This window comes from Sprattus sprattus (genome assembly GCF_963457725.1).
Source record: "Sprattus sprattus genome assembly, chromosome: 19".
Classification (NCBI taxonomy): domain Eukaryota; kingdom Metazoa; phylum Chordata; class Actinopteri; order Clupeiformes; family Clupeidae; genus Sprattus; species Sprattus sprattus.
In genome coordinates, this window is record NC_137917.1 from 4,597,013 (window position 1) to 4,623,364 (window position 26,352).

The following is a 26,352-nucleotide window of genomic DNA, read 5'->3' on the forward strand; positions in this document are numbered from 1 at the left end:
TCTCAGATGAAGGCTACAGTTATCTATAGGGGAACAGATAAAGGAACGCTATAGACGGCATATGAATGCTATATGATACATCCCCCACAACATACTCGATCTTTGCCAACGTTAATTACTCAAAATAGACACTAGAGAGCGCGGTATCGCTGGTATTGAAAGTCTTAACACATGGTGTGGTGCATACGCTGATGAACATTGTCGGAGCTGGTGTAGACAAGTAGAACATCCGAGGTCTCTTGAATGTATTATGGCAGGGCTCTTGAGATGGGAGCGAACTAATTACATTAGCTCTATTATCTTAAGGGGAATATGTCATTGACTCTTGACGTGAAATTTTCCAAACTGTTCAAATAACTTCTGCCATCCATTTTCAAGGCATTATCCTGTGTAAGGAGAACTTCAACTGGGGTGTTGATTTCTAGAATCTGAAAAAGAGCGCTCTCTCCGCCATTTGCCATCACCAATCTAAAACTACGTCAAATTAGTTTTTCATAACTAAGAAGCACATTTTAAGGGTTGTTAAACGTCTGACAGGTCAATGGTGAGCAACGATGAAAATCCATGCAAAGCAACACATCAGTGTTCATTATCAAGCTGCTCAATGTCCCCTCCCCTTCAGAACGAGACAACAACATACACCTTAATAGGGGCGCGTCACCGACACAGTCACCGACCAATAATTTGCCTGTCTGAGCACAAACTGAGGGGATGAGCGCTTGTCGGGATCCAATCAGCGCTTTTGTATCGCTTGCCGGTGCCGGGGACTGGTCGCTAGAAGTAGCTGCAGCGTATCAGCATCCCTAAGCGAATCCGAAGTTAGTGGAACCTGCGGGGTAAAGGCGAGCGAGGTGAGACCGAGGATTTATTTGCGGCCTAAAAGATGTGAAGTAACACTTACTCAAATCATGTGCAGTCCTTTCTTACGTTCCTGTAGCATCCACGAATGAAAGTGCATGCAAGCGTAGGCCGACTATTATGAATGGAGATAAGCTATATGGTGCACGGTCGGACAATTGTTTAGTTACGCTCAGCTAATTGCTCGTGTGTACCGTTAAGAATCCCGTTAAAAGTGTACAATTTTACAGGTGCTTGTATAGTTTGTATTGTTATGTGTTGTATTTCATCAGATTATGGTAACGATCTTGTAAGATCCTACATTTATTTGCATATGTTTATTGCCGTCCGGTTTATTGTTTCATCTTGGGTCTCTTGGGGTTCACCCAGAACGGTTGAAAAAAGCGACCTGCGTCTTCCTGGCTGCGCAAGCACTGTACCTATCAATGTTGTGGAATATATGCAAATTCAAAACAAATGGTCATGTTGTGATATTTTATGTTTAACGGTGCTTAGAATCTAGGGCTTTTGTTTTTTTCTGGTCGAGTCACGGCTCGTGATTGACAGTGAGACGCTTGAAGTGCTGTGTCGTACAATAAAAGGAATCATGTAATGCATCAGCCATTTACGTAAGTGAAGACGTGTTCACCCTCAACTTCGTGCATGCAAATGGCTACCCTGGATTTGGACGCCTATCAGCTGTGACTGCTGTGACGACTAGGTTGAATGATCGGAAGAACCTGACAGATATAGACAACTTTTCAGGGGGCGATTACATTTTTGGGAGAGTTCGGCATCCTCTCGATTTATATCTTAACATCGTGGTCGTTAGTTTTGGGTGACAGAATTTGAGGTGTTATTCGCAACCTACTCACACAAGCCACTTGATACTTGCATGTGAGCACTCTATAGCTATACTGTACTATCCTGTACTGTATAACACTTACTGTAACGTTATTGTATTGCACATTGCAATTTAAGGCTGTTTATTTTGCAAGTCTAAGGATTGTAATCATGCTCAGGAGGACTTAGCTGTTTGCGTTGACCTGTTTTTACAAGGGTGGCAAAGCACCCATTTAAGCTGATGTGAGCGAGCCTGTAGAGATGCGATAGTATTCTGCTGCGGCATTACATCCTGCTACAACAGTTCCACCCGTGAGATCATTGAATGGCTTCCTACATCAGGTAATGTAGCCTACTCTTTATCACACCTAAACAATCAGATTGTCCTCAGTCAAGAGTGCATCCTATGAGTTTGAGTTGAAAGATCCTTATTTGATACGTTTGTTCAAACTAAAATGTTTTGACATGAAAGAAATTGAGTGAATTAGTTATCATTTTGGGGATAGTTAATGAGCCGATGTTCAGTTGGCAGAACAGTTCGTGCTGATATTTGAGTGAGAAACATTAACTCCAGGGTAAGGAGAATCAGAATCAGGGTGAGTTTTGGGAATTTTGTCCTATCTGTTAATAATGGAAGCCGTGAACAGTGAGGCTGTTCAACTCTACCAGCTCAATCTCCAGTTTCTCCTCCTGTTCGAGGTGATTTAAAATAATCTTAACTCTTGGATAGCATGGTCCACAGTTCAATACAGATTGTGGTGAAGTGTGTTGCCAACAGCAGGGAGGATGGAACTAAAGATGGGTTTGCATTTCTTTCTACTGTAAATGAAAAGTGCTGGATACGCTTATGTTGTGTTGTGTTGTGTTGTGTTGTGTGTCTGTGTGTGTCTGTGTGAGGGAGGGAGGGAGGGAGAGGGAGTGAGGCAGAGAGAAACAAGGATGGAGTATGTGTTGTCTCTTGGGCAGTGTAAACAAAGTGCCAAAGCCAAGTTTTTATAACTGTGGTTATGATGACTGTCTCTTTTCCATTGTGTAGTCTCAAATTTGGTTTGGGTTTACACTGGATATGGTGTGCTTTGAAACAGTGTAACTGTGCAACAGGGCGGTTTCTATGAACTATCCCTTTAGAAGAATTTTGTAGTCTCTGTTGTGTCTAGACACACGGTCCCAGGTCCGATCCCCTTAGATTTTACTCTGAAAATGACGCACCTGGTTACATTGAAATGTACAGGGTTTTATGAGAAAATAAGACAGATCTCACACAGGTCAATGTCATGAGTGTAGTTGTTGTGTGTAGTTTGTAATGATGATTCAAATGATTTGAAAAACAACATTTTTGTGAAACCCCACAAGTCATGCTAGGCATACAGTATTGACATCACTCCAATGATTCATTAATTTCTAGGATGTAGTGGCCTCCTCCACAGGTTGCATAATCAGATATCAAGATTCCTTTGAATTCCAATGCATCTTGGTTGTTTCCTAAGAGGTCATTGGGTCAGTCTAAGGTTTGCCTTTATGAAATTATCAGGAGGTGTGTGAACTGCTCAGTTCCAGGCATTCTATCTTGGTTCTTCAATGACTATAGGTTTGTTTATGTGGCATTGTTTGTAGGCGTGTGTGTGTGTTGTGTTGTTGGAGGATAGGCGGATGCTTCCTTTTTTTCTATCAGTAAGATTGATGATCTCTTCCTCTAAATTTCCTGAGACTGACTCCTCAGAGCAGCCATGAAGTTCTTCTGTAAAAGGCAGTTTGGCATGTCGAAGCTCTCCGCATGAAACGCGATTTTTAAAACACCCACAGGATGTTGGATCTGTTTGGACAGGGTATGCATTATTCATCTCTATCTTTTTCTCACCCTCTCTCGCTCTTTCTTTGAACAATTTCATTTAGTCCACCTCCATTTTAGGTTAAGTTCAGTACCGATGCCATGTTCTGATTTATTGTGTGTGTGTGTGTGTATCCTCACCCCTCCCCCACCCCCCAACACCCATGCATAGAGCCCCCCCATAAGAGCCCTCCCCATCCCTAGTCCCCCCCCCAAACATACACTCTCTCAAACACACACGCACACACACACACACACTGACGTCTTGACCACTAACGGCTACATATTAAGAGATAATTCCATACCCTGAGGTTACAAACCGGATCAAACTGGCTTGCACATTTTGACTGCGCTTGGCACCCTGGGTAAAGAGAAAAGAAAGAGTCGCGACTCTGCAGTTCTTAAAGGAACAGGAGCGTAACTCTGTGGTGACATCAGGTCTGTTGTCCCACTTTGACTTTATGCCTCTCTCTCTCTCTCTCTCTCTCTCTCTCTCTCTCTCTCTCTCTCTCTCTCTCTCTCTCTCTATTTCTCTCCCTCCTTTTCTTGGGTGGTTTGAGTCCTTAGCCACTTGCATCATGGGAATTCTGATAATTGGTCAAATTGGAGACATACACGTACACACAGCTGCTGGAGCATGAACGTGTTCACCGAAATAACTTACAGTAGATCATATGACCCCCACCCCCACCCCTTTCCCCCTGTTTCCTGGTAGTCTTAATCCTACTGTACCTCCCGTCTCTGACCAAAGCTGGTTTTCTAATGAAAAACAAGAGGTAGATTTGAGGGCTAAATGAAAAGATTTCCCATGCTGATGGTTTAAAAGTTGACCTTAGCTGAAGTAAAGATCATTTATGACGTTGGATTTCTTTTTTGCTGTTGCCATATTTTATACTAAATTCCGTCATGCAACACAGTAAGGGGCTTGCATGTTATAAATGAAAACACATTTTGCCCTAGCAATAGAAGTGGCTTTCACAGCAAACAGAATGAAACATATTCATTACAGTGTAATTCACTAGGAAACATTAGTCGTAATGTGGCCTCAGCTTGTAATGTCTGCAACGTTTGTGATGCTTGATGCTGAGTCTTTTGTTTCGTTCAGTGTCTGTTGATGTGTAATATTTATTTAATTGTTCAACTTGACCTCTGCTTTAGTCTGTCCTCCACCCTGTTCAAGGGCAACCTCTCGGCACCCTAACCTCCAGCCCCCTTCTCCCCAACCCCACCACAACCAAAGGCAACAGCAGAAATTACATTGATTAGTAGTACAGTCTATAAATAGATGAACCTGTTTCCATGGCAACCAGGGGGACGAGTTGTTGCCTTGTTTTTAATGAAGACCTGGGCTTTAGTGTCGAAGCGGAGAGTGAGCATGTCGAAGATAAGAGAAAGGGAGAGGGAGACCGAGAGCTTGCAGTAGGCTGTACCTTGCCAGCCTACAGACAGACCCTGGTTTTGGGATGGTTACTGCTAGCATCCCGGCCGACATGGGTTTGGTCATAGGTTTCAAGCTATATGTGTTGGCATTTTGGGGAACTACAGATTTCATGAACACCAGTTTGTATACCGACTGATCTTTGTTCGCTCCATCTCGGGAATGGTTGTGTGATGGCTCCCAATCTGGCTGTTGGTCATATCCATCTGCCCCTTCTCCTCATCACTCCCAGAAGCCCTCGGCGGTGCCAAGAACTTTTTTCTGACACAAATTAACAGCACTGTTCATTCTTCAGAAAGCGTTTTTTGAAAGGCTGTTTTTGCCGATGTGCCAGTGTGTGTGGGCTGCTAGTGATTAAGTGCCATCAGTCGAAAAACTCTGGCCCCCATACCAGGATCTCCGAACTGCGTAGCTTGTTACTTGGTTACATACTTTTCTCCCCTCTGAATATTGAATATCTGCTCAGAGACGGGGTAGAGAAAGAGAGCGAAAGATGCATCATCGCTGCCCATTACTCTTGTTTGTCCACTGGATAGGTCTGCTCTTAAGGTCACCAGCCATCCTTTTCTTCCAGAGAGATGCACTCACTAACACTTGTAATCACTATGTTTAACATGGGTTCCCTTCAGCCGGTAAACTTATGATCATTTGGTTATTAGCAGAAAAGAACATGACTGGCCCAGATCATGTGTGTTTTTGAAGGTGAGGGTCAAATCCCAGTGAAAATCATCCACAGCTTCAGCGGTTGCTTTTGTTTAGCTCATCTTTTTGATCATCTCTTCAAATAGTAGTTAAATAGGGATAAAGATAAGATGAGCAAGATCTTTCTGTTCTTTCTTTCCTAGATTTCTGTACCTGTATTTTCTTTTCAATTTGTTCCGTCCTGACTAAGCGAACACCTAGATGTAAAATACGGTGTTCTCAGCATAATATGCTCTATCCAGCATAAATAGTGTTTTTCTTGTGTGTGCTTTGTCTCTTGTCTGTTTCATTTCGAAGTCTGGGGGTGGGTTCCATCCTGACCACAGGCGTTGAGGTTAGGGTGATAATTGCATTTCGATAGGATTGTGGTCTGTGATCAATAGTAAGCAGGGCTAAATCTCGTTGGGCTCGCCCTAATTGTCATGGTGATGAGGATTGCACTGCGATGACTTCACGAGACCAGACAGTGGCTTTGTTTAGGTTGTTAAGATACCCCAAGCAGTGATCGATCAAATATTCTGCTGGTTGACAAGCAGCATGCGCCTTGAGGACTTCTTCGTCTCACATTGACGTGGCGTGTGTAATGCGTTTGGCACTGATGAACTGATCTACAGATGGAGGCCAGATTGGGACTAGTCATCATGGCTTCCAGTCAGATCTGCCAAACATGTTTCTGGCGGCTGCCATTTTGGAACATCTTCTACAGCTGATCGAGCACCAGGGGAACCTTTTGTATGGTATTTTCTTTCTTCCAATGGTCTTTGGTTATTTTGGAAATACCTTTTTCCAGAGTGACTAAAAACAACTAAAAACCTGATGACCATGCTGTCAGTCAGATGATTTTCATAAATGTCCGTCCTGAATGAATCGGCATGAATTGCTAATGCTATGTGCATGACTCATGTGTGGCAACACGGCGCGTGTGTGTGCCTGTGTGTGGAGGGCTGTTTTTTTTGTGTCGTCGTCCGTTACATAATTGTTCAATAGCGAGGAACACTGTGGACCTGCCCTCTGCCTGTGCCCTGGCCTCTGAGACCCTGCTCACAGGCTAAGAATGCACCCAGAGCCCTCCACACATCTCCACTCAGCCTCTCCCTGCAGCCATGGACAGAGTGCTGAGAATGGCAGCGCTTTGAGCTCCACTCACAAGAGGGAAAACTGTTGAAAATGGGTTTAATTAATTTTGTACAGATAAAATGTAAACTAGCCTTTACTAATAAGTTACTATGAACAAACTGTGTACAGGTTTCATGAAGGTAATTCTCAGGTTGATGTCTTGTTTTGTCTACCATGCCTCATCCTTTGTCATGTAGACTGCTCAGACTATATAAACAGTATATATAGTGTTTATATGTATAGCCTACATGTTATGACATTAACATTGTCATTTCACTCTTGTAAGAGGGTGTCAACTTTCATCCATTCTGTGAAAGAATTGAACCCATGTTATTTGTGCTTTTGCTAATGCCCTAGTGCTGCCAGTACTCCAGATAAGCTACAGAAGGCTGATCACAGACTACGCCTTCAGTACAGTAAGGCTTGTGAAATGCATTTCTTATACTGGCATCTGCCAAAGGGGCCATTTTAAATGTAAACACGTCTCAAGTAGCCCTTATATAGCTTTCTGTTTGCTTTATCTTTCTTCGGCTAAATCTTATCAAGGTAGTGAAAGAGGTCACCCCAGGCAACTAACGTCTGCAGTTCCATGGCTGACCTTCTGCTGTAGGAGACGCTCCAGAAGCACCAGTGGAGTTGTGCATGGTCAATAAAGACAGTTCATGTTTCTGTGCCTTGCAGGGCTCTGCTTACCCCGACCCAACTTTGTCACTTGGAAGAGTTAACCTTTCCAAATAACTTGCACATTGTCCCTCTCTCCATTGTGAGATTTCAGTGGATTGTTCTGCTAACAATAACGCTTTTGTGTGGAGTTTTGGTGAACTTTGACCCTCAGGACCAGCCAGCCAGTGAATCTATACTCTGCCTGTGGTAGGAGCATTTGTTCTGGTACACTGCACAGCAGAAAATATCAAGGCCACATCAGAGGGTTGTTGGATTATCACACTGCTGTAGACCAACTCTCACGACCATAGCGTCTACATTCACAATAAGACGACCCCCCCCCCCCAACACACACACACACACACACTAGGCAAATCGGTGGCGTCGTCTACATAAACTGAATGAAAGTAGGTGAACGTTTCATGATGAACGGCTAAATAGCCTACCGTGCTAGGAGATAAAAAGCAGGATTTTCAGTTCATTAAGAGAACTGGCATGACAAATGCAGATGAGCAGTATTTTATGATTCCCTTTGAAGTCAGCCTATTGTCTGAGGCCGGCCACAAGTTTTGCCGAACATCGTCATCCTTGTTGACATGGTTACTCGGCCTTCACAGGGTATATAGTTCATTATTTGAACAGGGGACGCATAAGATCAGTGTCAGGTTGTTGACCTGTTTGGAAACATGAGTGACCTGTAGTGCCTAGAGGGGTAGCAATGGCTTCTGTGTGACTGGCAGTGCAGAGGGGGTGGGGGATGGGCACCAGGCAGGCTCGATGGAGCTCTCCCTTTTTTTGAGTCGTATGTACAGACAAGCTTCTGATTGACACCCAGATGCCGCGTGTAGCTACATAAAGAGTCGACTGGTTGTGTGGGGGAGGGGCGCTGCAGAAGTTGTCATTGTAGACGAGAGGGGCACAGCAGGGGATGTCCTGTCTCTCTCTCTCTTTCTGTTGTTCTCTCTGTCTGTCTCCATCTTTCGCTCCATCTCTTCTGTCTTCCTCTCTCTCAATCCTTCACTCTCTTATTCATCCTGCCTGTTCCCTGCATGTGATCCATATGGCTGTATTCACATCTCTTTCTTTCTCTTTCTCCCTCTGATTTTCTGTCTTTCCCCTTCTACCGTAATCATACACTTTCGTTTCTCTCTTCCTCTTTCTTTCTTACTTTCTGTTCATCATTCTGCCCACTCTTTTCTATCACTTTCTCTTCCACAGACATGCTCTCTCCAACACAGTCTTCCTTGTGATTGGTGGTCTGCCTCCAGTCGGTGTGTTATTTTCTTGTCCTTCTTTGTGTTGTTGTAGAGGCTGGGTGTGCCCGTGGGGAACAGGACCTGAGGATATGTTTATATGGCTCTTTGTTGGCATCACACAACTGTACAGGAGTTGGGGGGGGGGGGAAGGAGGGAGGAAGTCAAACAAAAGACCCTTATACTAGCGTGGTGTGTTAAGTCTGCGTGCGTGTCCATGTGTGTGTGGGTGTGTGGGTGTGTGTGTGTGTGTGTGTGTGTGTGTGTGTGTGTGTGTGTGTGATTGGCTCTTGCGCTGAGACGTTTTTCTTTTTCTCCCTCCTTCTGTTGACGGAGGCACGAAGCTGTTTTGCATTGTAGCTCAGCATCCCAGTATTCACACTTGTTTCCACCGTGTGCTGGTGTGATTTTTTTAAAATTCTTTCGCATAAACACACAAACACACACTCACTCGCTCACACACACACACACACACACACACAGATACATTTTGAGTCCCCTGCAGCATTGCTGGTTTATTTGTGTGCTTGTGTTTTTGTTTGGTTGTTTTTTCAGCTGCAAGGCGGGCGAACGAGTGAATAAGTGAGCGAGTGAGAGCGAGTGATCCATTACAGTGTCGGCGTGCAGTGGCTGTCTGGCTAGTTGTGCTGTGCTGTGCTGTGTTGTGCTGTGCAGTGTTGTGCTTTGCTGTGCTGTGTTGTGCTGTGCTGTGCTGTGCTGTGTGTCCGTGGAGCTCCCACTGATGGCCACTGCCTCTGGAGCTCCGCTGCTCCTCCTGCCTCTGGAGCTCCGCTGCTCCTCCTGCCTCTGCTGCTGCTGCTGGCCTCTCCATCTTAGCGCCTCCTCTCCTCCTCCTGTGATGCCGGAGATGCCTGGAGGCGTCGGACGCTTGTGTGGGCTGGCAGTGTGCCCAGAGCTGCGTGTGTGTGTGCATATATATGTGTGTGTGTGTGTGTGTGTGGGGTGGAGTGCGCATGCGTGTGACAGTTTTTTGGCAGGGAGGGGTGGAGTGGGAGGAGGGGAGGGGGCGTGGTCAGTAGTGTAGGGGTCTGGTGCTCAGAGCATATGTGGGGAACAGTCATTGTATTATGTAAGGGTGGACGTGGAGATGGGGAGGGAACTAAGAGGATGAGGTGTGTGTGTGTGTGTGTGTGTTGAGGGCATTGGAAGATGCGGGCACACTCACTCGCATCAAAGGGCAGTTCTCATTGGCCTGTTGGAGGTGGGGGTGGAGGGGGGTCATGATTGGGTTGGCTCCTGCTCACCTTTTTCTGTCTGTCATATGCAACCTCTTACTCTCCTTTTTTCCCTCTCCCTCATTCTTTTCACTCTTCTCTCTGCCCATCAAATGAAGGTGGGTGGATTTTGCTGTAAAGTTGCAGTTTTTTCCCGAGATGTGGGTGTTGTGGGTTTTTTTCCTCACTCTTTTTGGGAGAAAAAAAGGAAATGGCAGCCTTCATGAGTCACAATCTGTTGCACTGACATTAAAAAAGGCTAACAAGAGCAACCAAGACTTATGCAGTGTGTGTGTGTGTGTGTCTGTGTGTCTGTGTGTCTGTGTGTCTGTGTGCCTGTGTGTCTGTGTGTCTGTGTGTCTGTGTGTCTGTGTGGGTGCGCATGCGTTTATTTGTGTGTGTGTGTGTGTGTGTGTGTGGGTGTGTGTGTGTGTGTGTGTGTATGTGTGTGTGTTTCAGAGAAAGATCTCGAGAGTGAGAGACAGACATAGAAGCAGGGAAGAGAAAGGGAAAAAAAACAATGTGTGCGTCTGTCTGTTTGCGCATGGAGGTTTCGCCCAATGAGGCATTTTGCTCTAATTATAACCATCCCACCATCTCTGCACCCTTCCCCCACTCAGTGCTCTCTCTCCCTTGGCCCAGCCTGGGCTCGCTCCTGAGGCCGTGTGGGCTCTGACGCTCAGCACTACTGGAGGAAGCACTAATCCAAAGCCTGGCCGTGCAACCGACCCGGTCCAAAATCCCCCCCCACCCCAAAAAAAATCCTGTTACAATAGCCTCCGCATTCTCCCCCGACCCCCACCCTCCTCTCAGAGTGGATACAGCGAGTATCACTGCACTGCATGTGTGTCTGTGGTTGCCAGTCTCTGCTAAATGACTGTAATGGAGGGAAATGTCGGCCACGCACGCCGCTCTGCCTCCTCAGATGGAGTCTCCCACTGTTTGTGTAGGATGAGTGGTGGAGGCGCGCGGAGTGTGGCTTAATCCTGTAAGTGGAGCCTTCTTTGTGTTGCAGTAGCTGGGCGCTGTTGGCTGAATTCTCCTCGATAAATCAGGTGTCCAATCACAGTCTTGCCTTGTTACGAGTTGTTAAGTCATCGTTTTAGTTTTTTCTGATTTAGCTGTAATGTGAAGCGTTTTGTTTTTCTCGTTGGTCGTGTCAGGATCAGTCTCATGTTCACTCGTAAACACACAATCATAAGCAAATGCAGAATCTTTTTCTGATGCTCACATACAGACATAGAAACACATTAGCGAAATGTGCATGTGTGCGCACACACACACACACACACACACACACACACAAAGGCGCGCGCACACATTCCTCTGACCCATCTGATTCACCCTGTTGCCCGTGTGTGAGCTTTTTTTTATGGCTGGGTTTTGCATACACACGTATCTCGCCCCAGCACACACGGGCCTAAACAGTGTCTATATTGATAGAGCCCAGGGGGCGTGTTCTCTCCCAAGATCAGATCATGTTGCGACCCTTTCATATCGCATACTGTTTGGAACCAGGGCCATTGTCCCACCAGTTGCAATTTTGAAAAGTAAGACTACTGGCATGCTCTGTGGCGTATTCTGGTAATTGAAGAGGAAGTGGCACTACGGTGTAGTGTCTGTGGACATATTCCATTTATCAACCGGTGTCAATTACAGTAACCAAGGTCAAACGCTCTGGTACTTCCCTGTATCTGCGCGGAAATGAAACACAGAGTCAAATTGGCCTGTGTAAACTTTGTCTTTATCGAGTCAAGAATCTGACATTGAGGTGTCGTACAGGGCATAACCGAACACATGCAAACACACACACACACACACTCACACACACAACACACACACACACACACACACACAGACATACCCAGACAGACAAAGCCAAAGCCCCGGGTGGCGTGGATGGTGAGAGATGGCACTTCAGAGTGTCGCTGCCTAGCACGGTGAGGTGATGGCAGTTGGTTTAGGCACAATCTGAGGTGCAAACGTTCCCAGTGTGGTTGAAGCTGCAGGCTTTGTTGTGTCATCAGAGACCTAAAAGGCCATTCACCAGCTGAGGATTTCACTTTTGTTCCTTCGTGTTGTGTTTGATGAGGTGAATGCAGTCCCCCCAAAGAACGCCATGGAAAGTTCAGTTCAGTAACATATAGGACGCGCTGCTGTGTGGTTCGCGGGTTTGTTTTCTTTGTATTTTGTCATTTAGAGCAAGTACTTTTGTATTGGAAGGGGTTTTAAAAAATGAAAAGGGTATATGTTTACAGATGTGAAGGACATCTGTTGTTTTTGATACTGCTGGGGCTTCACTGTGAACCCACTGTTTTATAGGGCTCCACATACTGTTTGACTATTTGTGACTGTGTTTTTTTTTATTAAATGTAACTCGTATAGATGAAAGCTGTCTATAAACGGCAACAGAATGTCGTGCCAGCTAGCCTATGTGCCACAGTCCCCTTGGAAAAGTGTTAACTTTCTCTTACACACACCCTGTTCTACTTACTGTATGGCCAACCCTCTTACTATTACAAATGTCACTCACACACTCAAACACACACACACACACACACACACAAAGACACAAAGACGCACACACACACTTGTACACATTGAAATAGACTGTATCTCCTTTCCCAGAAGAGACCAGTCCCCCATTTGTTCCATCCTGGTCTCTCTAATACACACACACATTCATCCCCCTGTGCTGTCTGTTGTCTCGTCCTGCAGGATGGACCGGATGAGTGAGGAGGCGTTGCGGCTCAACTTGCTGAAGCGCGGGCTGGACGCTGCTGCCGCTGCCGCCGCAGCTGGCCACGAGCGCGCCCAGGATGAGATGCTGGCCAAGCGTCTGAAGGTCGAAGGTCACGAGGCCATGGAACGCCTAAAGATGCTGGCCTTGCTCAAGCGTAAGGACCTGGGCGGCCTGGAAGGGGTCGGGGGCTCTGGGGGCCTCCTCGACCTGAAGGGGCCCTCGGCCAGCGCCCATGGGGCCATGGCCTACGCCGCCTATGAGGAGAAGATGAACGGGAGCCTCCGAGGGTCTGTCATGTCCCACGGCCTCATGGGAAAGCATGGGAAGGAAAATATGGGTGACGAACCTGTGGATATGAGCGCAAAGAGGAGGTGAGTGATGCAAGAGTGATGTAGACATGATGTCACCTCTTTGTTTGGTATGTCTTTAGGTTCTATATGTATTGGGGTGTGTCTTATTACTGCATTTAAATGAGCGCAAAGGGGAGGTGTGTGATGCAAGAGTGATGTAGTCAGGATATCTATGGGTTTTGTATGTATGTATGTATGTAGGGGTTTTCATGGATTCATAAGCTGTGTCTCCTTAATATTACTTGTATCTATTATTATTGAAATAGGCGAATTTATGAGCTTATTTTCTAAATAATCTATTATAATGTAATGTTCTATATCATTTCGATTATGAAACACTGTACTATACACCATCATTAATTTAGTATTTAATGTAAGTTGCTCATCTTAAAGATCGTGACACTTGAAAGAGTCAGATCATGTGTACATGTCTGTGTACATGCCTTCACTGTGCAGTATATAGTAGATTTGAAGCGTTTGATGAATCCAAATGTAATTTAAATACTCAATCAATAACTTTCTGTAAAAAGATGCTCTATCGATTTCTGTTTGTCTCATGGAATCAATATTGAGTGAGTAGTGATTCATTGACCAAACCACCATTCAACCCCCTCAGTGACCTGGATCGAGACCGGGAGCGGGATCGAGACCGGGAGCGGGATCGAGACCGGGAGAGGGAGCGTGATCGAGACCGGGAGAGGGACCGAGACCGGGAGAGGGAGAGGGAGCGTGATCGAGACCGGGAGAGGGACCGAGACCGGGAGAGGGACCGAGACCGGGAGCAGCACCGTGACCGGGAGAGGGAGCGGGAGCGAGATAGAGAGAGGGAACGCGATCGACACACTCCCTCCCCAGATGTGATTGTCCTGTCGGACAACGAGGCCTCCAGCCCCAAGGCTGCCTCCCGCGGGGAGGAACGACTCAAGACTGCAAACCTGGACATGTTCAAGGTGCGCTGAGTGAGAGAGAGAGAGAAAGAGAGAGAGAGAGAATGAAAGAGAGGGAGAGAAAGAGGGAGAAAGAGGGGTCACAGCTCAACAACACACACAGGAAAATATAACATTAACAAGCCCCTGCTGCCATGCAAAGATATACAGCTTGAACAAGTAGTAGAGAAAGAGAGGTGAAATGTAGCAACATCACCAGATTTTTCTCCCATCACTTTTCCCTCATGTACGTCTTTCAACTGGAATGCTCTTAGCAGATTGAGATAATGGCAGTTCTTGATGTCAGAGTGGTCAAGATTTCAAATCTTTCTAGTAACAAACGATCTCTCTCACTGAATTTTGACCTGGAGAAGTTTGTCAAGGGGTTTTGTCCATTTTCACATCATTGTCCACATCAGTTACATTGGTCAGAGAAATCAAAACAGCTGGCATTGTAGAAGGCCGGGGGAAATTTTTGTAGCAATGTTTGTAGTTTTATAGAAATGCATGATCACAAAAAATCATTTTAATTCAGTCATTCTACAGTCATTCTGTTGGTATGTGTGTTAATGTTTAATTTGGAGCTGAGGATGCTCCACTGTTGACAAAAGGAAGATTAGCAGGCGGTGTGTGTGTGTGTTCGTGTGTGTGTGTGCACGTGTGCATACTTCATAAAGTATTTTCTCTCATACGTCCGTATTGCATTTACCAGGATGAGAGTGTAGAGGAGAAACACATGCTATGTTTGTAATGAGGGTGTGTATGTATACACACTTTTGTGTTGTGCAGCTTCAGCATGTGGACAAGAATCAGGGTGTGTGTGTGTGTGTGTGTGTGTGTGTGTGTGTGTGTGTGTGTGAAGATACGTCTGTACATGCATTTGTGTGTTTTTGTGTACGTGTGTGTGTGTGTGTGTTTTCTAACCTGCGTTGTGTTGGCGTGTGCAGGGCAAGAGCATGGAGGAGCGTCAGAAGGTGATCAAAGCCCTGCAGGAGGAGCTGCGTCTGGAGGAGGCCCGGCTGGTGCTCCTGAAGAAGCTCCGGCAGAGCCAGCTGCAGAAGGAGAACCTGGTGCAGAAGGTCAGTCGCCCGCTCTCTTGCCCCCTCAGACGTCAGCCAATCAGCCCATCAGCGAGGCTACACAGACGTGGAGGCCTGGCTATGAGCTCTGGGTCTTGCATGTCTATCAGCTGTGTGTGTGTGTGTGTGTGTGTGTGTGTGAGAGAGAGTGTGTGTGTGGAGGTGGAAGCTGTGTATGTGTGTTTGCATGAGTGGATACGTGTGGGTGGGTATGTTTGATGATGTTCTAGCTTCTATGCTTGTGCATACTGTATATTGTATGTTCATATCCCTGTGTCCACCTCCCTGTGTTATTATGTGGATTGTTGTGTTGGTGCAGATTGTTCCATCTCTCTCTCTCTCTTTCTTACTCTCACTCTCTTTCTCACTCTCACTCTCTCACTCTCTCTCCCTTCCTTAGGTGCCTGTGGTGCAGAACAGCTCCTCCATGGCTCAAGGCTCGTCTGTGCACAGCGCTCAGGGGGGCATGGCCAAGCTGCCCGTCAGGCCTGGACTTCACAGCCAGGAGCCCCAGAACCTGCGCTCAGTGCAGGTTAGCAGACACACAGGGGTGGCGGAGGGGTCATTGGTTCCTTTCAGTGGAAATGTGAACAAGAGAGTCTTCTGTCACGCTCCTGGCTCAGTGGCCTGTGGGCGCAAAGCTATGCAGTCATGAGTCTGTCTCGCAGCCTAAAACTGCACTCTTGTTGACGGTAGACTGAGTTGACAGTAGACTGATCCCCAGGAATGGTGTGGGGGTGGGGTTGGTGGTGTGTCAATTTGGGCTTTTAATCCCGGGGTCGACGGGGGGTGGGAGCTTTACAGTCTGTGGGGTTTAAGTCATGGCTGTGGCTAGAAGGCACATTAATGGAAGCGTTTAACATTTGGAGCATAATGTGCGGAAAAACCACAGGGAGGCTCCGTTTTAGAGTGGAGATATGCCCTTAGTCTTGTGATTGCCATTGTTCTCTATCGATGTTGTAGCTCGACTGCTTCCATGGGTAGTTCATGATATTGGAAGGGTTTGAGTCGTGACGGTGGACAAAGGAATTCTGTGGCTGATTGTGCAACCAACACATCTTGGCTGCCTGTCCTCAAAGGGAATGGTTTTAGGCCATCAGTTGATCATTTTTTTTTTAGGTTTGACTGCCACCTAGTGGCCATGTAGCATACATATAGTGTAATAAAATGTCTCAAAGGGATAGTAATGTGCACAATGCTTTTCATTTGTCAAAACGATCATTAATTATATACTGCATGTGTATAAATGTTTATTATTCCAATATAAATGTATTGATAAGTATATGGGTCATTAGAACTTGTATTGTTGTGACCAATTGTTTCAGCAGATTAGGTTTACAATAAAACTGTAAATGTCTCTTAAACTAGCCTTTACCATCCACTTCCCCCTCCTGCCACAGGGTCATTCTGTGATCCGGTCGGCAGCCAATGCCTCCATGCCCACCATGATGATGTCCCAGCGAGTCATAGCGCCCAACCCAGCCCAGCTGCAGGGCCAGAGGATCCCACAGAAGCAGGGAGTCATGCGAACCACTGCGGGGACCATCAACAACACTGTGAGCTACCAGCAGGTAAGTCCCCCCAGTGCACCGCCCTGGGCTCATCATGGTTGCTGGAGGACTGCAAAAGAATGTGAATGTGTGATGAGTTCATGTTGAGTATGTTACCTGTGACCTTCACATGAGTGTGTGTGTGAACATTTCTTGAACTAATATCTTATATTCTAAAAGTGTCCCATTTAGCTAGACTCTCTCCATGTCCTACCTGTTCTGTAACTGGGGTAGCGTGTGTTCTGTTTGTTAGTGGAACTGTTCCACTGTATATTGATGTGATCGTTATTTCTGCATTTAATTTTTTGGTAACATGGGCTATGTGAATATTTGTTTTTATATATTGCCCTTTTTTCTTAGCTGTCTTTGACTATTAGGCTATTGTTTTTTTCTGTGTGTATCTGCATCTCTGTCTGAGCTTGTGTGTGTGTGTGTGTGTGTATGTGTATGTGTGTGTGTGTTTTTAGGCCACTTCTCAGCAGGTGTCTGCGTCTCAGCGCTCCGGCTCCTCGGCCCTGTACATGAACCTGGCCCACATGCAGGCGGCGGCGGCCGCGGGGGCAGGGGGCATGGGTGGCGTGTCGGGCGTGGGCGGTGCCAGCCCCTCTCCTCTGCCCAGCCCCGGCGCTGGTCCGTCCCTGCAGGACCAGGCCAGTAGCCAGGCGGCCGCCAAGCTGGCCCTGCGCAAGCAACTGGAAAAGACCCTGCTGGAGATCCCGCCGCCTAAGCCGCCCGCCCCGCTCCTCCACTTCATGCCCTCGGCCGCCAACAGCGAGTTCATCTACATGGTGGGGCTGGAGGAGGTGGTGCAGAGCGTCCTCGACAGCCAGGGTGAGTCGGGGGCAGGAGTGTTGGTGGAGCGGGGAACCAGGGAATGCTTTCAGGGGGACGTGCTGCTGGGGTGCAGGGATGGAGTATGGTGTTAACCAGTAGTGTGGGGCTGGGGGAGATGTGTAGAGCTTAGAGGGGTGGGGAGGGGAGGTTGACATGAGGCTGATTGGATGGACCATGGGGACTGGGGAGAGTAGTGAGACAGTGAGGACTGGGGAGAATGGTGAGACAGTGGGGACTGGGGAGAGTGGTGAGACAGTGGGGACTGGGGAGAGTGGTGAGACAGTGGGGAGGGTGGTGAGACAGTGGGGACTGGGGAGAGTGGTGAGACAGTGGGGAGGGTGGTGAGACAGTGGGGACTGGGGAGAGTGTTGAGACAGTGGGGAGGGTGGTGAGACAGTGGGGACTGGGGAGAGTGGTGAGACAGTGGGGAGAGTGGTGAGACAGTGGGGACTGGGGAGAGTGGTGAGACAGTGGGGACTGGGGAGAGTGGTGAGACAGTGGGGACTGGGGAGAGTGGTGAGACAGTGGGGAGTGGTGAGACAGTGGGGAGGGTGGTGAGACAGTGGGGACTGGGGAGAGTGTTGAGACAGTGGGGAGGGTGGTGAGACAGTGGGGACTGGGGAGAGTGGTGAGACAGTGGGGACTGGGGAGAGTGGTGAGACAGTGGAGAGAGTGGTGAGACAGTGGGGACTGGGGAGAGTGGTGAGACAGTGGGGACTGGGGAGAGTGGTGAGACAGTGGGGACTGGGGAGAGTGGTGAGACAGTGGGGACTGGGGAGAGTGGTGAGACAGTGGGGAGAGTGGTGAGACAGTGGGGACTGGGGAGAGTGGTGAGACAGTGGGGACTGGGGAGAGTGGTGAGACAGTGGGGAGAGTGGTGAGACAGTGGGGACTGGGGAGAGTGGTGAGACAGTGGGGAGGGTGGTGAGACAGTGGGGACTGGGGAGAGTGGTGAGACAGTGGGGACTGGGGAGAGTGGTGAGACAGTGGGGACTGGGGAGAGTGGTGAGACAGTGGGGAGAGTGGTGAGACAGTGGGGAGAGTGGTGAGACAGTGGGGACTGGGGAGAGTGGTGAGACAGTGGGGACTGGGGAGAGTGGTGAGACAGTGGGGAGAGTGGTGAGACAGTGGGGAGAGTGGTGAGACAGTGGGGAGAGTGGTGAGAGCATGGGACAGTGGGGACTGGGGAGAGTGGTGAGACAGTGGGGACTGGGGAGAGTGGTGAGACAGTGGGGAGAGTGGTGAGACAGTGGGGACTGGGGAGAGTGGTGAGACAGTGGGGAGAGTGGTGAGACAGTGGGGACTGGGGAGAGTGGTGAGACAGTGGGGACTGGGGAGAGTGGTGAGACAGTGGGGAGAGTGGTGAGACAGTGGGGACTGGGGAGAGTGGTGAGACAGTGGGGACTGGGGAGAGTGGTGAGACAGTGGGGACTAGGGAGAGTGGTGAGACAGTGGGGAGAGTGGTGAGACAGTGGGGACTGGGGAGAGTGGTGAGACAGTGGGGAGAGTGGTGAGACAGTGGGGACTGGGGAGAGTGGTGAGACAGTGGGGAGAGTGGTGAGACAGTGGGGAGAGTGGTGAGACAGTGGGGAGAGTGGTGAGAGCATGGGACAGTGGGGACTGGGGAGAGTGTTGGGACAGTGGGGACTGGGGAGAGTGGTGAGACAGTGGGGACTGGGGAGAGTGGTGAGACAGTGAGGAGAGTGGTGAGACAGTGGGGAGAGTGGTGAGAGCATGGGACAGTGGGGACTGGGGAGAGTGGTGAGACAGTGGGGACTGGGGAGAGTGGTGAGACAGTGGGGACTGGGGAGAGTGGTGAGACAGTGGGGACTGGGGAGAGTGGTGAGACAGTGGGGACTGGGGAGAGTGGTGAGACAGTGGGGACTAGGGAGAGTGGTGAGACAGTGGGGAGAGTGGTGAGACAGTGGGGACTGGGGAGAGTGGTGAGACAGTGGGGACTAGGGAGAGTGGTGAGACAGTGGGGAGAGTGGTGAGACAGTGGGGACTGGGGAGAGTGGTGAGACAGTGGGGAGAGTGGTGAGACAGTGGGGACTGGGGAGAGTGGTGAGACAGTGGGGACTGGGGAGAGTGGTGAGACAGTGGGGACTGGGGAGAGTGGTGAGACAGTGAGGACTGGGGAGAGTGGTGAGACAGTGGGGAGAGTGGTGAGACAGTGGGGACTGGGGAGAGTGGTGAGACAGTGGGGAGAGTGGTGAGACAGTGGGGACTAGGGAGAGTGGTGAGACAGTGGGGACTGGGGAGAGTGGTGAGACAGTGGGGAGAGTGGTGAGACAGTGGGGACTGGGGAGAGTGGTGAGACAGTGGGGAGAGTGGTGAGACAGTGGGGAGAGTGGTGAGACAGTGGGGAGAGTGGTGAGAGCATGGGACAGTGGGGACTGGGTAGAGTGTTGGGACAGTGGGGACTGGGGAGAGTGGTGAGACAGTGGGGACTGGGGAGAGTGGTGAGACAGTGGGGAGAGTGGTGAGACAGTGGGGAGAGTGGTGAGACAGTGGGGAGAGTGGTGAGACAGTGGGGAGAGTGGTGAGAGCATGGGACAGTGGGGACTGGGGAGAGTGTTGGGACAGTGGGGACTGGGGAGAGTGGTGAGACAGTGGGGAGAGTGGTGAGACAGTGGGGAGAGTGGTGAGACAGTGGGGAGAGTGGTGAGAGCATGGGACAGTGGGGACTGGGGAGAGTGTTGGGACAGTGGGGACTGGGGAGAGTGGTGAGACAGTGGGGACTGGGGAGAGTGGTGAGACAGTGAGGAGGGTGGTTAGACAGTGGGGACTGGGGAGAGTGGTGAGACAGTGGGGACTGGGGAGAGTGGTGAGACAGTGGGGACTGGGGAGAGTGGTGAGACAGTGAGGAGGGTGGTGAGACAGTGGGGACTGGGGAGAGTGGTGAGACAGTGGGGAGGGTGGTGAGATAGTGGGGACTGACAATCGGGCAGGATGTGGGGAATAAGGGAATGAGGTGTTATTTGTATCTACTACTGTGTATTTTCAAAAAGCTACTGTCTTTACAGTGTCTGGGTGTACTGTATAACCCTCTGTGAGCCCCATGACCTTCTGATGTGTGTACAAGAAATGTTCATTCAACTGCTTTGAATAGAGACACCATTCATGTTCTAGATGATTTTATATCAAGAAAGTGGGGTTATTGTCTCATGTTGTGTTGTCTGGTGGACAGGAAAGAACCGTGGGCCTCAGGCTCCCACAGACCCATTTCTGTGCGCCCAGTGCAAGACGGACTTCACCCCCCACTGGAAGCAGGAGAAGAGCGGGCGCATCCTCTGTGAGCTGTGCATGACGTCCAATCAGAAGAAAGCCCTGAAGGCTGAACACACCAACAGGCTGAAGAACGCATTTGTCAAGGCCCTGCAGCAGGAGCAGGTCAGACCAAAGAAGCCTTTCCCAACATTCTCTTGCTTCACTGTTTCAGTTCATTTTCCTTTTTGTGTTCATGAATTTAAGCTTGACTTGGTTCAATGCCTTAGTACCATTTGTTCTACGAGCATTGTTCCTGTGATACCTTCTTACAAAGGCTTTACAGCTGGGCAGAAATCTGGGTTTCCTGGCATGGCCCAAGATGGTGACTATGGATGGAGAGCTGTGCATTTAGAATTCTGACTGATTCAGATGTTGCATTGGTTTGTGCACTGCCATGACTCTAATGTTATTAAGTAATCTGAGAGCGGTTCTGAGGTGAAGGGCACAGCTCTCGACAGTAGAGAGCACCGAGGCACAAATAAATGGATGTGTTCATCTGAACCCTTCTGTCTCTTTAAAAGAATTCTTTCAATGTTGTCTCCTAAATCAGACATATTTTAGTTAACTGGCTGTAATGTGTGTGTGTGTGTGTGTGTGTGTGTGTGTGTGTGTGTGTGCTACAGGAGATTGAGCAGAGGCTGCAGCAACAGCAACAGCAACAGCAGCATCAGCAACAACAGCAGCAGCAGCAGCGTGAGCAGCAGCAGCAGCGAGAGCATCAGCATCAGCAGCAGCAGCAGCGAGAGCAGCAGCGGGAGCATCAGCAACAGCAGGCCGCCCTCTCGGCTGCCAGTTCTGCCGTGAGCGCCAACAGTGTGAGCAAGGCCGAGTCCATGATCAGACACCACGCCCTCCGGCAGGTAGGCCTCCACACTTCATTTACGCCACAGCCAGGGCCTTCTCAGCACAGTGGTCTAGGGCAGCTCAGGCGGGTGGGACAGGTGGGATTATGACCTCTCACAGTCAGCACACACAAGGAGCTGAAGACATACACACCTAATAGATTTTGAAGTGTCTGTCGGTCTGTCAGACTTGCATTGATATGTGGTAAAGACTTAAATGCCTGTTCACATGATTTACACATCTGGAAGAGATAGTCAGTTGGAGTCAGTTATTTTCTTATACTGATAATATACATTGTGATGTTTGTTATGTGATTTTTCTTTATTGTAATATTCAATGAAACTTTGCATCTATCTGCCTGTAAGTGACTGCGGCTTTGATCAACCTAGCAAATCCAGCTTTATGTTATAACAGTGACTGGCTCTACTGTATGGGGTTATGGTAGAAGGCTCATATCCCAGTGAGCTCAAGTATAAGTGTAACTTCACTGTGCTATAAGTCGCCTGAGGTAGAGGTATCTGCGGAAAGCTGCAGAGTGTTATTCTCACTAATTGTGTCTTAAGCTAATGTCTCACCTGCTGCAGTCAATTCATTTTCCACACATTGGATTAATTTACTAGAATGTGCTATCTAATTATGTTTAAGAAGATCACAGTAAATTCTTGATGCTTATAAATCTATGTTATTAAAGTTCACATTCTTTTCATCCGTCTGAGAAGAGGGGTCTTTTTTTCCCATTCCCCCAGGCCCAGCACCCCCAGACCAGCCAGTCTCAGGCCTCTCTTCAGCGGAGCCTTTCCAGCTCAGCGCGGGGCGTGCTCTCCAACTTTGCCCAGGCCTCCCAGCTGTCTGTGGCCAGCAGCCTGCTGGGCATGACGGGCAAACACGGGCACGGGGGCAGCAGCTCCAGCAGCCGAGCACAGCACGACAGCCGGCGCCAGCTCTACAACATCCCTGGTGATGAATGGAAAAATATGTTTTAATGGCTGGATTTACTGTGAGGTGTTTATGGTCCCTTCACTGTGGCCTTTTGGGACTTGTAGCTAATCACTCAGAAAGCAACAAAGGTTACTAGACTGTATTCTTGAATGGGATTCCCATCAAACATTATCCACAGGACAGGCATAACAATCATAAACAGGAAACAGACTAACTTGATTTGCTCTCTAGAGGAAACTCTCATTCTCTGCATTTAGGTCAAACATAATATAAACATAAAATCCTACATTGGATATCATAAGAAACATTACTGCTTAGTAATGTTTCTTATGATATCCAATGTAGGATTTTATGTATATATTATACGACATTACTAAGCATATACTATACTACATTGTATCTCTACTGTTTCCCCCTCTCAGCTACTTTTACACACTAGATCTGCTCTCTTTTCTCACTTTGTTTGGCCTCTCTGTCGTTGCTCTCCAGGTGTGAACATTGCCTACCTGAACCCTGCCAACGTGGGCGGGCAGAAAGGCTCCAGCCTGGCCGACCGGCAGAGGGAGTACCTGCTGGACATGATCCCTCCCCGCTCCATATCCCAGTCCATTACCGGCCAGAAATGATCACCCGCCACCCAACCACCATGCACCTGACCTATGGCAACGCCACACACCATTCCCCTCCAGCACCCTCTTCCCCACCTCATCCAGCGCCCGTCGCATGCAGTGCCTGTTAGTCTGCCTACCAACCAAACTGTAAGAGCGACACAATCAAAAATGCTTAGTTAAGAAAAAAAGAAAAAAAAAGTATATACGTATATAACAAAAAAACAGATAACCTAAGTCACTTTTGACGGAGGAAGCGATGCAAAGCTTAAGATTTTTTTTTTTGTTTGTTTTTTTCCTCAGTATTGCCACCATTACGTCCAGCTAGCCATTACCTGTTACCTGACAGAGAATTCTGTCTTTCACCATATCGGAACTAAAATGTGTGTGTGTGTGTGTGTGTGTGTGTGTCCACATGTGCGAGTGCACATGTGTGTTGGGATGCCATGTACTCTATTTCTTGCGACATTTTTGTCAAGTGTTACTGTCTTAAGTAGTGTTGTGGAAGTTGGAGGTCCGTTTGAAGAAGGCAAACCTTTGGCGAACGCCCCTTTTTGATATCTGTGTCAAGCATGCATCTCTCTTCAATGTGTGCAGCGCTGAGTAATTCTGAATAACTGCAGCTGGACGCACACACCACCGGAGGTTTTTGAACGGCAATCTCTCTTTAGAAAAAAAAAGTAAAGAAACAACAAGTCATCTTCATAAAAAAGCCTTATCCACGCCGCTGGAAAAGACTGGAGTGATCTTTTTGAAACGATGATCGATTGCGTTTTTGAAAAAAAGGAGAATAATTGCAACTTACTTGGCAATACTTAATTAAGTTGTCTGAAACCTTGGGCTAATATTTTGGTACCTTTTCGCCCCCCCCCCCCCCCCCAACTCGGATCCTAGAACTATCTTGAGGCTGATCTGAACCCTTGAATATGTCTGAACGCAACACACAGCACTGAACGTTCTCAACAATGTTTTTATGACCGAGGACAAAAGGCCGGTCTTTGCTTCTTGCTCGCTCTCCACGTCCTTGTGTTGTCAGACAATTCAATCACAACGAAAGTCACTGCTCACAACGTTCTGCCCAAACAAGAACTCTGCTGTTCTTCAGGGGCTGGATTGAGAGGACGGACACATGTCTGAGGTTGTCAGTCTCTGGGAGAACCCTTGTATATAATGTATCTATTTATGGATTTAAAAATATGCGAGTACGGGTGCCTTTTCCCTGGTCTTTCTGTTACTCTTAAGCTTTGTTTTGTTCCTTTCCTTATCGGTTAATTGTCCCAGTTTCACCCATTTATTCTTGTTATTATTATTTTGGAGGGAGGGGTGGAGGAGCGAGGGTGGGGCGGCTTTTAAAGTTTATTTTCTTACTAGAGGTAAGATTAGTGTTTGGATTTAAGCCTGCATATGTGCAGCGTCTTCTTTAGATTGTTTTTGGTACCTGAAAGGGACCTTTCTGGAAGACGATAATCAACTCATTATGAGAATTTCTAAAAATAAAAAACAAACAAAAAAAAAAACTGTCAGCATCTATAGGGATAATCTATAGCCTGTAAGACTCAATGAAGCAAAATTCAAGGGCAGCAATTTATGGGTATGACAAAGTTACACAGTTACACATTAGTGCTTGTGGTGAGTGTTTTTTTTCCTAGTACTTGTGTTTTGGGGGATGTGCATAGGTCAAAGGGTATTATTGAGAGTACCTTTGAGATTCTGGGCCTATGCTGCGATGTTTTTGATATGAAACTGATTTATGCACACAGTATGTGTTATGGTAATGGGGTATCTCTCTCACCCCTGGTTACATTCTCTGAATTCTTTTATGGCAATGAAGTGAAATCAAGCTCAGCATGCTTGACTCATTGTCTTTCTTCGATTGGTTAACCTTTCGTACCTCCGCGCATCGTTTTGTTTGTGAGTTTGACAGGATTTGGAGGCCATTGCCAGGATATTGCAGAACAACAGGTAGAGGTCTCCTTAAGCTTGAGCAGCAGGTGCAATATTTGGAGAAACAGGGAAGATCCTAATCAAAAGAGAGTCCATTTTTATTTATTTCAGCAAGACCTTATGCTCCTGAAGTCCACAAATATGACTTTTTTTAATGTTCATTATTCTGTCTCACTATTGTAGTGTATATTCTTCTATGTACATCTGTGTTTGTGAAAGGAAAAAAAAAAATACCCTGACGTTCATTTCAGCATTTTATACTGTTTTTAGCCCATTTAATTTCATGGAATTTTTTTTTTCTTCAGATATTCAATTTAATCTCAGCATTGGTAAACTGTTTACAGTATGGCATAAAAAGACAAAACAATTGCTTCAAGAGTTATAAAGATGTATTGTAAATAAGCCTTTTCTCCTTTGTAGATTGAAACCAAGACAGTTGTATATTGTGTAGAAATGCAAATCAAAAGCCATGGATATTGTGAAACTTGTCGTTTGGCTGTGATCACTGTGTATTGTGCAACAAGTGTTCAAACAAATGAGTTTTTAAACATTTCCTTTCTTTCACTGTAATGATCCAAGTTCATTTCATTCACTAGTGTATTTTTTGTAATCTGTAGTGGCAGTATGATCATTGATTTCTTGTTTCAATCTATTCAAGAAATGTTTGTCTGAGCTAGTAATAGGTAACTAATCTATTCCATCCGCTTTATTTATGTCAATAGAACTGAATGCTGATTTGATTTATGAATGACTTTAAGAAGAAAAAAAAACACCCAGTTACACCCAGTCAGATCTCAGTCAAGAAGGGGGTGGAGGGGCTTCAGCCAGCGATAGGGTTGTGCATGACCCGGTCACGGCGCGATCACTGAGTGTCCCCAGGTCCAGTGGTCTCTCCCGTGCTCATTGGGTTTGCTCTAAACTGTGTGGTGGTTTTCTTTATCTCGTGAACCTTTGGCACTCTTGCAGGAACATTCAAATTGAATGTAGACACTGATGGATGGAAACAGGAGTTAATAGACTCTTTTCTTTCTTTTTTTTGGCGAATATTGGCCTGTCTGTTTTCAAAGTAAAATGATATGACAGAATTCTAAAAAATAAATGAAAAGCATAATGAATCGCACAGTGAGTGTTCTATTCCCAGAGTGTCTTGTGCTGAGAAGTTGAATCTGTGCTGACAAATATTACAGGCGCGAGACATGAGTTTCACTTTTAAGGGGTTGTCGTACCAAATCGAACGACAATAATTGATTTTTGTCGCTGGTGTTAAGCGTTTACAGTTGGTTATAACCTCTGCTAGTCTACAATCCGGGCTTAAACTTTGCAGAAAATTCTTTCTCTGCTTTTGAACAAA

General features: G+C 47.3%; 1 protein-coding gene across 3 annotated transcripts; it reads left to right on the forward strand.

Annotated features, from left to right (window-relative positions):
• Nucleotides 1–721: 721 nt before the first annotated feature.
• Nucleotides 722–26,116, forward strand: LOC308380005 (transcriptional repressor p66-beta-like). 3 transcript variants are annotated; one of them, XR_013969009.1, is made up of 12 exons: nucleotides 722–851; nucleotides 12,634–13,029; nucleotides 13,625–13,958; nucleotides 14,882–15,013; nucleotides 15,414–15,545; nucleotides 16,414–16,584; nucleotides 17,031–17,394; nucleotides 20,588–20,790; nucleotides 21,291–21,527; nucleotides 22,230–22,467; nucleotides 22,939–23,207; nucleotides 23,361–26,116. XR_013969009.1 is itself a non-coding variant. In XM_080857281.1 (11 exons), the coding sequence occupies exons 2-11, from the start codon at nucleotides 12,635–12,637 to the stop codon at nucleotides 23,073–23,075; spliced, it is 2,343 nt and encodes a 780-aa protein (XP_080713407.1). In that variant the 5' UTR covers nucleotides 722–851; nucleotide 12,634; the 3' UTR covers nucleotides 23,076–26,116. The 3 variants fall into 3 exon arrangements, 2 of the variants coding, with proteins under 2 accessions (XP_080713407.1, XP_080713408.1); XM_080857281.1 differs by having other exon boundaries at nucleotides 22,939–26,116; XM_080857282.1 differs by having other exon boundaries at nucleotides 22,257–22,467; nucleotides 22,939–26,116.
• Nucleotides 26,117–26,352: the final 236 nt, after the last annotated feature.